General features: G+C 45.8%; 1 protein-coding gene across 1 annotated transcript in view; it reads right to left on the reverse strand.

Moving 5' to 3' along the window:
• lrig1 (leucine-rich repeats and immunoglobulin-like domains 1) overlaps positions 1–16080 on the reverse strand; it is a 35246-nt gene that overhangs the window by 7877 nt on the left and 11289 nt on the right. The window contains exons 2-11 of the mRNA XM_019255827.2: positions 15233–15304; positions 14278–14352; positions 8899–9036; positions 8528–8671; positions 7250–7393; positions 6677–6820; positions 4949–5092; positions 2617–2697; positions 704–775; positions 127–198 (exon numbers count right to left, since the gene is read on the reverse strand). Of these exons, the coding sequence (XP_019111372.1) occupies positions 127–198; positions 704–775; positions 2617–2697; positions 4949–5092; positions 6677–6820; positions 7250–7393; positions 8528–8671; positions 8899–9036; positions 14278–14352; positions 15233–15304 (1086 nt within the window). The remainder of the gene's footprint in view (positions 1–126; positions 199–703; positions 776–2616; positions 2698–4948; positions 5093–6676; positions 6821–7249; positions 7394–8527; positions 8672–8898; positions 9037–14277; positions 14353–15232; positions 15305–16080) is intronic.

Here is a 16080-nt window from a genome sequence, read left to right on the forward strand (position 1 = left end):
TCTGTTGCATCTGTAACTGAAGATGTGTGTTTCTTTGTGTGCGGACGCCAAAAGCACCGAGGGATTCGAGGCGTGTGCGGATGTGATTCCGCTGCTCAGCGTGTGTGGATCATCAGCGTGACTCACAGTGTTTTGAGGTTCTTCATTTTGCTGAAGGCATCGGGCTGGATGGAACGAATAGCGTTGTCTCCCAAGTTCCTGTTGGGACATTACACATTGTCTCATCGGCTGTACACACCATACGCACGCACACGCACACACACACAGGTTTTCATAAGGAAGTAACTGACTTTTAACCAAGGTGGAAATATACATGTCTGACTATGCGTGCCGTTTTTTCCGTCTCTCCCTGCGCTCATTTGACTAACGCCTGTGAAAGAGCTTATAGGAATTCCAGTTCTTCTGCAGAGCTTGCCATATGCTCAATAACTTTGTTCCTGCGCAGAGGCAGGAAAAAAAGGCCAAAGTTGAGATTGTGCTAGGCTAACGAGAGAGAAGCAGCTGGGCGCTCGCAAAAGCCTCTGTCTTCTCCTTTTACAAAGACGCTATTAAATTGCTAGCAGCCTGCTCTCTGCCAGCTACTTTTGGCAATACCCCCCACCCCCCATCCCTACCCAACCCTTTCTTCGTCACACACTCTCTCTCTCTCTCTCTCTCTCTGGCTGAGAGGAGGAGGGGCGGCCAAGCACTGTGGGATACTCACAGGTGTTCCAGGGTCTCCAGGCCAGAGAAGGCTTTCTTGGCCACCGACTTGATCTTGTTTCCAAACAGAGTCCTGCCGTTTCCAAACATGAAGGGTGTCGATAGATGAAGCGAGAGAGAGAGAGAGAGAGAGAGAGAGAGAGAGAGAGAGAGAGGGGAAGAGGGGGAAAAGGGGGTGAGGAAGGCGGGGTGAAAAGAGAGAGCAAGAGAGGGAGAGAAGCACAATTAGCAAGGCTGAATCTGATAAGAGTGAGGGGGATTGAGGTATTGGAAATCTGAACTGTGCGGAGATTAGCCCAAGGAAGGGTGAGGAGATTGGATGGGGTGTAGTGTGTGTGTGTGTGTGTGTGTGTGTGTGTTGTGTGTGGTAGTGGGGGGGGGGGGGCACCTGGGTTCTTCAAAGACCACTTTTATCTTTATTAGAATTTAATAGCAATGACCGGGTGGGGCTGTGTGTGTGTGTGTGTGTGTGTGTGTGTGTGTGTGTTGGCACTTTTCCCCTGCAGAGCTTGTAAGGACATACGTGCAACCATGTGAGTGTGTGTCTGTGCCTGTCAAGCCTGGTTTGAGCCAAGAAGTGAGTTGCTGTTCCCTCTGATTTGGGGTCCTAATCCCTCCTTCCACCCCTCTACCCGCTACCACCTCCCTCCATGCCTCCCTCGTTCCTCTCCTGTTGTAGCCTTCACAGGAAGAGGAGACACGGCTGGCTGCTTCACAATGAAGACCCCAGTGTTCCGACTCATCCACATGTACACAAAAACAAACGGCTGTCTTGTCACAAGGACGATGAGAGGGCTACTTTGTTATTTTTGCAACTTTTATTTTGAAGGAATTCAGAATAAAATCCAATCATGGTTGCCCTTGGCGTGGATCTATAAGATCCACTTCCCTCCCATGTGGAGGCATTCACAAGCTTCTTTAGAGAAACTCAGTGTGTGTGGTGGACACTTTGATGTCTCACCCCTTCTTTCTCTGTTCTGCATCTCTTTTTCCCATGATTCACTTTGCCAAGCGTTGGGATGCAAGCGGGCCGCTTCCGCCAACGCCGTGACAAAAGGGGCAGGGTCAGAGGGCGGGGCGTGCGAGGCGTTTGATGTTGATGACTGAATGCGGCCCTCAATTTCACCCTCTCTCAGTCCCAAACAACGAGGACTGGGAAAGAGGGGATGAGAAGGAGAAGGAGGCATGGAGGAGAAACAGAAATAAGCCTATTGGGGAGCGAACCCCTGCCAGCTCAAAGAAAAGCCCTTTTCTCTCTCTCCTTCTCCCGTTCTTTCTCTTTCAGCGGCGCTCACACTGGGAACCATCTTGGCTGGACATCATCTTTTCATCCTGCAGGTTGATGATTGCCACTCAGTGCCAGAAACTCCACATCCGCTGTAATTTCTCAACTCGCCAAACTTTTGACATTGAACTTTTTTTACTAGCTGCCTTTATGAAAACACTGATGAGGAATTATGAAAAACAAATTTAATACATTTTTTTTTTAATTATTCGCTGTATCTCCTATTCGAGCCATTAGCAGACAACACAGTTTGGCCATGAAGCTACAGTGAAACAATGAAATCATGAAGATGAAAGCCAGACTGAACTGGAGACAATCTGAGTTTCCACGGGTTGACAGGAGTAAAAGAAAAAAAAAAGGGAAGAGGGGACCTATTAGTCATTGCAACGACTTCCCTACCAAGTGAAGTGTGGGGTCCTGAGAGGACGGACATCTCAAACACTGCGGCCATTAATCGGCCTAGCTAAACTTAGCTGGCAATGAAGGGTGAATTGGGACTCGGAGGGAAACTTTTGGATGCAAGAAAGAAAAGCGGAATTCTGTTCAGTCTTGTTTTTGAAGAACAGCAAGAGTGGGATGAAAAGGAGGGGTGGAGGGAATTAAAAGAAAGAACGAGAGGAGACACTCACAGCTTGTTGAGGCTGTCCAATCCAGAGAAGGCCCCATTGGTGTCCTCTATTGTGCCCGAGATGTCGTTATGGTCCAGCTCCCTGTGGAGAATGAGAGAAAAGAGGGGGATAAGAGAGATGGAAGGAGGGGAGGCAAGGAGAACAGGGACAGGGTCTGCCAGCGCTGAAGCGTTTCACAGGCCTGGCAGAGGATGGTCTGGAAGTCACGGGTTACCCCCTTCGCCCACACTCCCTTTGCCCACACTCCCCCCTCCTTACATCGCCCCCCCCTCTGCACCTGGCCTTAAGAGCCCCTCGGCTGCTCTGCTCTGCCAACCAAGCGCATTCTTTCCTTAGAGGGGTGGAGAAGGAGCGTGCATGTGAGTATCTGTGCATGTGCCTCGGTGTGTCGACGCAGACCCAGCGCAGGGAAACACATGTATAATTCATGACAGCATGGAGGGATTGGCGGGAACACAATGCCTTGCGAGAAGCCAAACAGTTGGGTCTGTTCGTCCGATGGCGGCAGGTATGGAAGAGCCAAAACTAAAGCCATGAGTCTTAATGAGGTTAGGAGGCGCGCTTAGCCATGGCTGGGTAAAGACAAAATGGATTCAATGAAAAGAAAGAAAAGAGAAAGGGAAAAATGCTTCTTTTACAGCTTTCCGGGGGGTTCCAAACACTTGTTGAATGCACTTTATTTCCCTCCAGCAAGGTCTAAAGAACTACCTCTGAAGGTGAAGTCATAGCTGCAGCGGAACCACCACTCCACCCCTCCGCACGGTAATCGAAAAGAAAAACAAGTGAGTTGGAGGACTTCTCTGAACCATTAAAAGACTTTCTTTCAAACTTGAGAAAGGCCTTTGAGGTTGATGGTCAGCCACACCCTCCACCATCTCCACAATAGGACCCACCGCTCCTCCTCCTCCTCCTGCCTTTGCTTTCCAAGCATCTCATATCCCCTTCTGGTTCTTTTCTGTCTCTATTGGCCGCTGTCTTAGTCGGACTAGACAGGGACTGCCAATTTCCTACTCTTTCTGGCTGGCTGGATGTGAATGGCCGTCGCCTTGTTAAAGCAAGGCCAGTGGCGGGGGCTGTAGAGAAGGGAGACCGGGCACGGAGAAAAGGGAGGTAGGGGGAGGCCCGATGAGCCAACGACCCCCGTGGCCGAATTAGAGGGCAGGCTGGCTTGTTTGGAGCTTTCACACCCCGTTGCAGGCTCCAGCCCCATGCCAGCACGACCAGCAGCGCAGGCCCAATTAAAGCTCCCCCGGCTCCTTTTCAGAGCCCAGCCTATGCCTGTCCTCCCCTCCACTGATTAGATTAGGCCTGCCTCAAAGACACAGCGCCCAGGAGCGATACAAAAGAAGGAGAGGAAAGATCATGCAAAATCAAGACAGAGATAGTGCGTGTATTGGGGGATAACATAAGGAGATGACAGAACACACTTAGGATAACAGAGGGAAAGAAATGGACATTAAGTGTGCATTAAAACGGTAAAGCCAAAAGAAACAAAGTGAGCAATTAAAAGACTAGAAAGGAAAACATGAGAGAGTGGCTGAGATAGGGTGGTCAGCTCCCTATCCCTCTCTCCATTTCCCTCTGAAGGTAGTTATCTAGCACCCAGTGTGCCAGCAGAGAGAGGCCTTATGTGCCTTGGCTTGTCACCCAGCTGTGAGAGAGAGCTTGTCTAGTGCGCTCTGGCACAAATCTGCTCTCTGGCTCTCTCAGCGGGATGAAGGCACAGCCAAGAGGACCTTGGTTAGGAACCAAGACCCCCAAGTCTTTCTCCTGAATTTATCCCCCGACTTTCTCCCTTTCATCCTCTACTTTTCTTTCTTTGGGCCTGTTTGGACCTTTTTGTGCAAAAGGTGGATAAGCGAGGAAAGAAAAGCCCCGTCTTTATTCGTGGCGTCTAAAAGTGAGGAAGGGTCTCGAGTGAGGCAACGTTGAACACTTTCAGATCCAAGTTTGTTGGGAACCAAAACAAAAGAACCCAAAACAAAAAGGAGCAAAGTGAGAAAAGACACAAAAAATAAAGAGTTGCCACAGAAACCTCAGTGTAAGTGATGCATGAACACCTTGTAAAAGTAAAAAACAAACCTCATGAATAGATATGAATGCAAATCGAGATCAAACCTAAAAATAAACAGCTCCCGTTTTCTGGAGTCAAATGAAGGGAGCCGAAATATCAAATATCACAGAGGCAAAACCAATATTAAACATCTCAGCTTTCACTGCTCCCATGTGGCACATCTTAGCTTATTGCCAGCAGGGGCTAAACCATAATGAGGGGGTTGTTTGTGGGGGTCATTTGGGGATTGGTAATGGCAGTTGAGGGGGCTGTACTTACAGGACGCGTACGGCCTTGAGGCCTCTGAAGGCTCCCTCGGTGATGTGGCTGATGGAGTTGTGGCCCAGACGTAGAGTGTGGAGATCCCCCAGCACAGCCAGGCTGCCTTCATCCAGACGAGTCAAGTTGTTGTACGACAGATTCCTGGAGAGAGAGACAGAGCGCGAGGCAGACAGAAAAAAGGGGACGGAGAGAAAGAGGGGGAAAAAACAGGGGGAGGAGAGAGAAATGTTCTGTGTGAGGTCTGGAAGGAGATGACAGGTTGGCAGAATGCTGAGGCAGCTCGCGACATCATTATACTTAAATTTCATGGCTGATTCAATGTCTGTTTGCCACTCTGTGATGCATTTTTCCATTGTGCCTTTTTCCTTACCACAAGATGTTAACAGTATATGGGCTTAGCAGACATTAGAGCTCAACTGAGGTCCTAACCGTTTGACGGGGGAAAAAAAGACACTCTTGGTTGGAACTTTACATGTCTACAACCTCCATTTATAAGCCTACTTGAGCATGTGGTAAACCCCAGAGGGATATACTGTCACTCTTGTGTACTGCAGCCCTCAAAGTGCTCAAATTTTCACATCAAACCTTTTTTCTTACATGGCTAAAGGAAATCCAAATGGAATAAGAACAGGACATGGATTTCCAAATAATACACCGCTAATAACAAGATGACACCAGACCTGAGAAACGGGTTAAAAATAAGACTTGAAACCTGTAAGAATGTTTTTCATATTAAGCATGTAATACTTCCTGATAAATCCTGATTGTAAATCTAATAATGGTATCTTTCAAACAGTGGTCAAAGGCAGTATTGTGCGTTATAGTGCCCTCTCTGTGGCCCTCACTGTCTGTTTCTGTGGCCAGGCCTCAGGTTTGCTTGACCAGTCATGTGTGCAGAGATTCTCCCTGATGACCAGCTTAGCCGGGCCCATTGGGAATGCAATAACAGGCTCCTCATAAAGACGAGTCACTCTTTTCTATCAGTCACAGGGGTCATCATAACTTTAGATAATAAAAAAAAAAAAAAGAATCATATAACCGCTGGCTGAGGCAGCGCTGGGAGGATGATTCAGGGAACCCTGGGAGCAATCTGTCATTCACAGACGTGCACGCAGGAAACAACGCTGAGATACACAGAGCAAACGAACGTGAACACCATTTACCTCTTTATCCCTTACACATAAATAAACATAGGCGCCACAGATACCCTAGGCCACCTCGCAGTTAGCAACGCCTCAGCTGAGCAAAGCACTTTACAGAAGCAGTACGGCGGTCATGTCAACAGAACAGGAAAGACTCCAATAATAACTCCTCGTTGGGTAGACAAAGGCCGTGAAGGTGATCCTTTAGTGTCCTTTAGTGTAATTACCACAACACAACTGGTAGAGGATTACACGCCGGTTTGCCAAAACCCCCACGCTTCAGAACTGAGTACAAAAACTCTTGTCGAAGGGCTTGAGTGCTGTTGAGCACAGCTCTAATTATGGGATAAACAGGCTTATTCTGAGAATAGCGTGGCATATTGGGTGTTAAAGCACAATGTCATTTAACCCTTCGGAAGGTAGATGATGATATGGATGGGGGTGGGGAGTGTCGGATTGTGAGGATCCCCAGAGACAGAGCAAAGTTTCACTCTGCAGTCGTTGTTTTTTTTTTTTTACTTCGCCTACTGTCTACAGAAAGGACATCTGGCACAAGCGTTGTGTATTTAATGCTAGTACTCACAGTTCTCTCAGCTTTTGGCAGAACTTCCATCCATCAGCGTTGATGCGGGCTATAGAGTTGTTACTGAGAAATAAATGCTGAAGGGCAGTCAGGCCGTACAAGGAGCCACTGTTCACCTCTGTCAGGCTGTTGTAGTCCAGGTGACTGCAAGACACACAAACGGGCAAAATAAGCATAATCAGTACAGGACGTAGGAAATTGGGGATCTGGACACAATGGTTTGCAGGCAACAGAATGGCAGGGGCTTGGTGGTAATTTTTGGGCCCTGAAATAACTAAATGTGCAGCAGCGTTTCAGAAAGATTGCAGTACAATTTGTGACCATTAATATGTTATTTTGCATGTAATTGGTGTAATGTGTAAAAATTGCAGGCCAGTGGGAAAGGGTGTGATTGGTGAGAACTGGTGCAAGTAAGATTCTTATCATATAGGGCTAGTTTTAAGCTTCATGTGCTGCAACCAACCTCTATAAATCAGGTGAGAGGTTTGAGATATTAAGTTTTGTTCAGGATGCTTTACATACAGTTTAATAAAAAAATGTGTCTGTAAATTTATGTTCAGTCTTTTTACATACAGGACTTTCATCTTGGCCAGGTCCCAGAAGGCCCCGTCAGTCAGTTTGCTGATGCTGTTTCTTTGCAGCTTGAGGACCTCCAGGCTGGACAGACCCTGGAAGGTCAGACCCTCCACCTGACGAATACGGTTCCTATTCAGCTCACTACAAGGTGAACGGATAAAGAAAAAGAAATTAGCGACATGGGAGAAAATACAGCGAGGCACTTAAACATACTTTAAACTTAAAAGTCAAAATATTCCCTATGTTTTAAAGCAGGAAAAAAATTTTTTTCCCTCCTCTGACTGAAGAATCTTTTGCCCTCATTCTACATCAGCATCCATCACACTGAAGTCAAAAGCAAAGAATCCTGTAGCCTGCACACTTCAGTTACAGTTGGAGTATTTAGTAGTTAACAAACCCCCAGCTTAACAGGCATTCCTTAGTGGTATCCTTTCCACCTGTGGCATGTGGCCAGAGCTGTATACCCCCAGGCTTTAGCTTACAAACAAGGGTCAAATTATGACCCTATGAATTAACAGTGATGCTAAAAGAGAACATGGTAGAAGATTTTAAACACCACGGTCTTTACTTTGCACATGAGGCCTGAGACGTCTCTCCACACGTAACAGTGAATCTGTACATCTGGTATGTGCGTGTGTCGAGGCTGTAAAAGCCCTCAGGTTGGCAAAGATAAACATCCACACAGGTTCTTTTGTGTCTGATGTGCATCACCCCCTACAGTGTGCAGATACAGTGTCACCGGGACCACCTGTCCAACAAAAGCACCTGGGGAAACTACTGGAGCCACAATGGGGGAGACTCCCATTACGTGACAGTCCCTTCGCTTTCCAGAATGGAGGTGTTGAGCTACAAATAGGTCGACCTCGCTGTTACGCTGGAGGGAAGTTTGACAAAGATAATGGAGCCCGGCATGGGGAATGAACTAACCACTTTGGGGATATGGAAGGAGGCAATAAATATGGCTCCGGTGTTTACCTAGTCAGACCTTATCCACCCCTAGAGGTATAGCTCACATTAAGAGCGTTCCAAATGTTAAACACACACAGACCTCGATCAACAGACACTACAAACTCCTCCTCATTCAAACGCCTAGTTCTTTTCAATCCTGTAATGTCTCCAAAGGCTTCAACTGGGAAACTCAAGATTCTTGACATTTGTGTTTAGGCTGAAAATGGATATTGTTTTTGCAGGTTGACGTGTCCTGACAGATCAAAACACAACCTTGTCAGCATGTTAACTATGTTGTTTAAACTGATGAAATCCAGCGGCACTCACAGCTGGGTGAGCCTCGGGAGTTGGAAGGCTTTCACGGGGATCTGGCTGATGCGATTTCGGCTCAGTCTCAGGACCTGTAGAGTTGAGCCCAGATGGTCCAGAGCACCGAGTTCCAACGCGCTGATCTTGTTGTTGCTCAGGTACCTAAAGACAGAAACAGCACAACGTGTGAAAAGACGTGTTACAAACCTCAAACATGCGTTCATGAATCATGTACACTGTTTTTCATTTTATTTAACTACTAATATTGAGTGCTGCAAAATTCCCACCACAGGGATCACTGAAGTTTCATCATGTTTAATCTTATTTAAGCACCACATTGGTGTGTTGTGTCACTGTAATAATGTAAAATGACTGGCGATTGTACTTACAGGTCTTTGATTTGGAGGCCTGCAGGAAAGCAGTGCCCTCTGAGCTCAGTGATGTCATTATTGCTCAGGTCCAGGGTTTCCACAGAAACCAGCTCTCTGGTCCGCCTGCCGTCTATACTGCGGATCTTATTATGATGTCTGGAAAAAAGAAAAAAAAAAGAAATTACATAAAATGCCACATAAAAGGGCATTAGGTGTGGCTGAAGATCATACTCACAGACCTATAACTCTACCATACAAAGTGTCCACATCACTATTTCTAAAAATATGACCCTGCTTCACTTCAGTGTCCTTTTCCCATCACTAAAGGAAGACACTCCAAATCCCCCCGGCTTCTCTAAACCCACTCTCAGGCACAAAGAGAGCAGAGTACACAGAACAAAGTGGTCTTCATCCACCACAAAATGTGTACTTTAGGAGCTTCCACACAGAGGCTGGTCTTCTTTAAACAATTCCAAGGACACCTGTGCTTCTCAACAGAGCTTAAATGCAAAATCTATGAGACAGATGGGGCCTTGGTGATCAACTAGGGCCACTTAGAGAGGGATTTGTTTTTTTTCTACTTCAGTGTGTGTTGGAATGGAGAGATGGCTGTGTCAAGAAGCTCTGGACACTATCAAGGTCCTAATCCATCAAAGACAAAAGGAGTGAGGGCTACTGACTAGATAACACAGACAGGACATATTTTTTTGTTTTTATGTTGGCCCTGTTAGCGGCCCTCCTGTCCTCCTCAACATCAGTGTTGGGCAATTCCACATGGAGAAGAAAAGAAAGAAAAACGAGGAAGAAAAAGTCTTTAGCCTACTATGTGGTGAACAGGACTGTGGAAACACTGATAACCTGGGTGATAGACTGTGTCAGTAGAGCACAAAGACGGCCAAATGTACCTGTGTTTTACTGCAAATACACAGAAGGAAGCCTATATGATATGTGTGTGTGTGTGTGTCTGTGTCCTTACATGAGAGTGTGCTAGGAGATGGCCAGTGCTATCTGAGCATACATGAAAGACTTTGCTGGGTGACACATTTGACACATGCCTGGGTGCTAACTAGGGACAGGAATTTCATTTAGTATCACTTTCATTTACCCGACCGACCTAAAAAAAAAAAAGAAAAAAAAAAGAAAAGCGAAAGAGAGAGAGAGAGGAAAAAAAGGAGCGATACAATTAAGTATCTTTATTTGGTGCACAATAAACAAAAAAATAAAACACCAAGAAAGCAGGTACACACAGATGACATCAGACCAACTACCTCAGCTTCATTAGCTACATTAAAAGTTTGTTTCTGAGGTTTGTTTAAAGTATAATTTACCTAGAGCACCATTTATTTATTTTTTAACTCATGCATTTACTGTAATAACTAGGCAGTCACACATTGGTGATAGCAGCACATTTCTATACATCATAGCGGTCTGTTTTGCCACAGAACAGCGCAAAACACAGGGAAGAGACACATCAGGCATTTCATAACCCAGACACAGAACTTATCCAGCACTGACCTCTTGTTACAAATTTTAAAATGTCCTTATATCTTAAGATCAAGTCACTTGACCAATGGGCAGTTTGACAGCATTAGAAAAAAAATCTTTGTTTTTCCTTCTTAATTAAAACTTAGCATTGTTATTCTGAATTAACTTCCTATGATGGTGTGTTTGTTTGTTTGTTTGTGTTTGACAGAAAGAGCAAGAGAGAGAGCAGGTGTTCCAGTCAAACTCGTCAAAACAAGGTCAGTCCCTCCTTCCTTTCCAGCCTTCAGCCAGCAGATGGACACACACACACACACACACACACACATATATTTATTGGTGTCCGAGAAGAGGAGGGGTCACACCACAGTGGCCCACCTGAATAAACAGTGGCAGAAATGGTTAAGGATGAGCCATGCAAGCATGCCTGGGCAAACACACACATATACACACACACACACACACACACACACACACACACACACACACAACACAAATAACAAGCGCACACATGGGACGGAGCAACAGTGGCTACAGTGAGCCTGAGCAAAAAGGACGGGAGGGGAGGGAATGGGGGAGGGAGAATGAAGGGGTGAGGTGGGGTCAACAGCTGGTGACCTTTGCTGGGAAAAACAGATCAGTCTCAAACTGGTGGGAGAGGTTGACCTCTCTCACTCTTTCTCTCGCCCCGTTCTCCTTCCACCGCTCAAACCAAATTCCCTCTCTCTCTCTCTCTCTCTCTCCCCCTCTCTCTGTCTCTCTCTGTCTCTCTCTCTCCCTCCCACAGTCAGAGCCCAGCTGCGTGTGAAAGACAGATAAAGCCCCGGCGCTCAGTGCGTTTGAAGTCCACACACACAATAGTAGCGTTTATAAAAACTGATTATCATACGCTCAGGGACGTTTCTGATGAAGAGGAGCTGGGTTCACTCTTGTTCCCTTTGATGTGCATGGGTCTTTTTTTTTTTTTTCGCCTCGACTCCACTTAATTCCAAATCTCATTACCCTGCCCCATTGACCATCTGATTATCATGAGCCTGGCTCATTTTGGCACTTCTTTTGATGTACGGAAAGTGCATCAGCGCTTTACACTAGCATGCCCATTCTCCTGTTTCCAGTGTCATCTTCGGGGGACGATTGTTCAGCCCGTTTTCAAACTGTTTGAAGCTGGCGGTGGGGATAAAAGGAGAATTATTTCAAAATCAGATCATCCAGTGGGCCATATGATTTCTATCCTGAGCTGTTCTAAAGGCCCTCTTTTATGTTCATGGGGCAGACAATGAAAACAATAGGAAAGTTCTCTGCTGCCACTTTTTTTTTAGAAACTTTTTGTTTCTTGCCATCCTGCTGTGGCATTCTGGGAGTCTGCGTCGGTGTCCACAGGCTCACCAAGTGCATTGTGGGACTGTGGGAGTCTACTGTGTGGTCTTTGGTTAGTTCGTCGGGAAGTGACTTTAAATTTAAGACTGGAGACATATCTAAGAGCAATAAAGTTTAGCGCACAGTCGGGCTTATCTGTGCGTAATGAATACCACGAGAGCTGCCAAGAATTACACTGAACATTTACAAAGCCAGAAAATGTTCCTTCCAGGAAACTTGCTGTTTCCTTAAGCTATTTATTGTGTAATTCTACAAACATCATTCGATTGGTCATTTCCATTAGGCAGCACCGGCACCCCCATCAGCAACTCACAAACTGATACACTTGAAGAGGTAGTCAGACAGTAACAACCACATATGATGGGCCCTTTTGCAGAGCTCACTGCTTCAAAGCTTCTTTTTTTTCCCTCAGTCCATTTGCTTGTGTGTGTGTGTGAGGGTGTGTGTAACCCACTGTCTCACAAACTTGTAGTCCGACGACATTCCAGACTATCTCAACCAGTGGCACAGGCACACTGCCCTGCAGTCTATACTGCTGCCTCTGCCAGGGCACATACTACACAGAAATTCTCACAGTCTAGAGGGATTGGTGGTTGGCAGGGGAGATGCCGTGCATTGGAATTACTTTTGGGAATAACCCTGAGCGTGAGCTCACCTCCCGCTTCCCCTTTTTCCCCCTCTTCCGTTGCCTCTCCATATCCTGCTGCCTCCTACACTACTTCTCTGTAACCATTCCTCTTTCGACATATGGTGATGTCACCCTGATCTGACACTATTCACATCCCCCCATCCCGTCTGCCCTCCCTATTTTCTCATCCTTCCTCCCCTTCTCACTGTCACCCATTTTACTGTAAGCCATGTGATTGACAGCTGCAGCTGCAAGTGTTTCAGCGGGCCCTCACTTCAGCTGTGTGGCTTTGTAAAGATCCGACCCTCCCTACAGCCTCCACTCCCATCAGGCCTACAGGCCTTCCCCCCCTAGCAACAGGCTAGCAGTCAGGCCAAAAAAAGACACCCCGATCATTTGGAGGGGCTGCGACTCTACATAGTTTGTGCAAGTAAAGGTGAAGTTGCTCTGATCGGTTTTGTGTCAAAAACAAAAGAGAAAAGGAGTTTCTGCTAAAGCTCACAGACCCGGACTGAAAATACACACACACGATAACAGATCCAGCTTCTCGGAAACATGACCAATTTTAAAAGACAGATGTCAGATTTGCTTAATCTTCAGCAACTGCTAAACGTTACAGAAATGTCCTGACCACATGCATGCATCATGATGAATTTTGAGAAGCGGGCGGATGACACACAGGGAGAAGCAAAGGTGTGACTCCCACAAAGCTCACCACCGACGATGACACAACAATGACCGATATTACAGGAACCTGCAGCTGCATACTTCAGTCAGTCAGCTGGCATGCTAGCGAGGTGTGAAAAAATATATATACGGAGCGAAGCTAATGGTTAGCGCTAGGCTAGCTTGGGGGGGGGGTAATTTTCTTGTTTCAGGTTGACTGAGATGTAAGAATGTTTTCTGGTCACACAAGGGGAAAAAACTATGGCATGCTGGAAAACAACAGTCCACCCAACAGATGATATGGGTGGAACGCTGTCACGATTATTAACTGTGTGTGTGTGTGTGTGTGCGTGCGTAGAATTGAACACACCAAGAAGCACTGCCATTTATCTTATTAGTTAAGAACTGTAATAATCTTTCTTATCAGCTTAAGCATTTTGATTTTTATCTCGGGTTTATTTTGGTCCAACCTTAGAAAGACTTTGGTTACATTTGTTTTGTCCGCCTCACATTCCTTTAAGACATTCTTGAGAATTATGATAACACTGAAAATTATCGGTGCCGAGGTGAGCTGTATTACTACAATCATAATATGAATAACATGATACATTTCTGTACGTTTTCCAAACCGCAACTTGAATGAAGTCATCAAACTCCACATTCTTGTCTTAAAAAGTGTGAAAAATGAAACTGTTGATGGACTACCGAGCTCACGTTTGTGACACATACAAGCGCGCACACGCCCTTCCCAAATAGGGCAGTAAATCTCCAGTGAGATGCCAGTGCAGGCAGTCCCCACAGGCACGGTTTCACAACTGGGGAGCAACCGAGCAGCAACTATATAGGAGCTGACACTTCAAGCAGCCGGCACCGCTCACTGTAGACACGAGCACATGACCGGCTAATAAGACTAGTCAGTTACGTGACCACATACTAATCGCTCAAGACGGAGCTCCATATTTATGCCAAGTTCAAGTGCAGGGGTGATTAAAAAAAAAAAAAAAAAAAAAAAATGTAGTTTCATATAACGCAGTCACATTCAGCGCTAACTTCACATTAATGCAGTATTACTTCTCAGATGTTAAGGCATATGGATCCTGCACAGACGTCAAGAGACTATTTCAAGAGCATTTCAAAGAGGCCACTGACCTAAGAATACAGTAACAGAGAAGCAGATAATTCTGGTAACATGTTAAGCAGTAAATGGTGGAGCCGGAAGGGAGGGAGGGAGGGGGGATACTCACAGGTAGAGAGATACAATCTTGGAAGCAACCTGTCCTAAATCTGGTATGGAGGTCAGCTCATTGTGGTCCAGTCGCCTGAAAGTGATTAAACACACAGAGCAGTAGGGTTAGAGAACAAAACTGTGCCCTGAAGGGGGGAAAAAAAAAAAACAAAGAAACATACAAATCATATGTTGTTGTGAGGTTAGAGGACTCTCCTTAGAGGAGACACAAAAATTAAGCGCACAGGTTAGTAGCTAGTAGAAAGCTAAACCTCAAATCTGGGCACAAAAACAGCCTGTGTCAAAGCTACAGTGTTTGTGAAGCTGTACTTTGATTAAAAAAAATAAATTAATAATGTACACACTAGCTGGGATGCCACAGCGTTATTAAACATGCTCCATCACATGATGCTAAATCCAACATAAGTTTGCATAAATCAAAAGATTTCAAACGCGACTTGTCACGTCTGCCGCAGAGCAAGTAGCAAGTCATCCTTTTAAAAACCAAAAATAACATGGGAGTAAAACAGATGTCGAGGAGCGTATAACTGGTCGGACGGCCTGCCAGAGATGTCACCAGTGTGTGTATCATCAGCTAGCTCGTGTCTGTGTGTGTATGTGTCTTGTGTACTGGCGCTGAGTGACACAGAGCCAAGCCCTCTCCTCACCATATAAAATATTTACAAGGCCAGCGTTGGCCACAGTATCGGGTGGTGGAGGGAAGGCTTAATATAGAAAACCACCACTTTATTCTCAATTGGACTTAGTTCAAGGCAACACATACGAGGATGCCACTAGGAAGTGGAGTGGGATCCGTGGACGTTAGTCAGAATGAAGTCATTGATAAAAGTGTATCACAACTGACTGGATTAAATACAAAGACGAGCTACATTCAGAGATGAAAAGAGATCCAAACATGACGAGCGTTCACAAGTTTGCTGCGCATGCGTTAGCATCTGTTGGTGACTACTTACAGCTCTCTCAAGTTGGGAAGGTTGTCAAAAGCTTCAGCGTTGATGGCGGTCAGCTTGTTGTGGCCAAGATTCCTGGAAAAAAAAAAAAAAAAAAGCAAAAGAAGACGTAAATAAAATAAAAAAGTAGTTACAATCCATATGCGCCTAATAGCAGACTGGCGAGAACAATCAACAAATTATCAGCAGAGCAACGATATTTTTTTTTTATTCACTTTTATTGCATTTGTCATGGCCATTGTTCAGTAGTTCAAATAAGAATCCTGATCAATAACAACAATTATCTCTGCCATTTGACAAACTGCCTCATTGGTCCACATTAAGCCTGAAAACACTGCAGTACATCAGCCGGCCTTCAAGGAGGGCCCAATCAATACTATCGATAGAGTGCCTCTCTGTCCTGGCTCACTTTCCAAACATAACCCACAGGCTATTCATCTGCAGCAGTCAATTTGCACTTTAGGCTAACAGTGTATTTAATAGCTGGCACTTGACTTGTACGGAGGCTTATTAGAGTGATTTGTCCAGTGATATAGCGTTACCGCCGAACGAGGCCGAGTGAGAAGGAGGGGTTGTGTATGTGTATGTGTGTGTGTGTGTGTGCACCTAACACACATCTGCTTTTCTGATTGAGCTTCCCACGCCATATGAATCAAATTTATTTCAAACATAAACAAGTGCTATCTCTCTCTCTCTCACTCATGCACACACACACACATACACACACATACACACACATACCTCCTGCCTGGCTGGCATACAGCCTGCCTGTTGGCAGAGGGGAGGCTGCAGTGAGAGTGCTGTTTGTGTTTGTGTGGTGGGGTTAGGGCTAGGCGAGACAAAGGGAGCCC

This window comes from Larimichthys crocea, chromosome VI (assembly GCF_000972845.2).
Source record: "Larimichthys crocea isolate SSNF chromosome VI, L_crocea_2.0, whole genome shotgun sequence".
Lineage (NCBI taxonomy): Eukaryota > Metazoa > Chordata > Actinopteri > Sciaenidae > Larimichthys > Larimichthys crocea.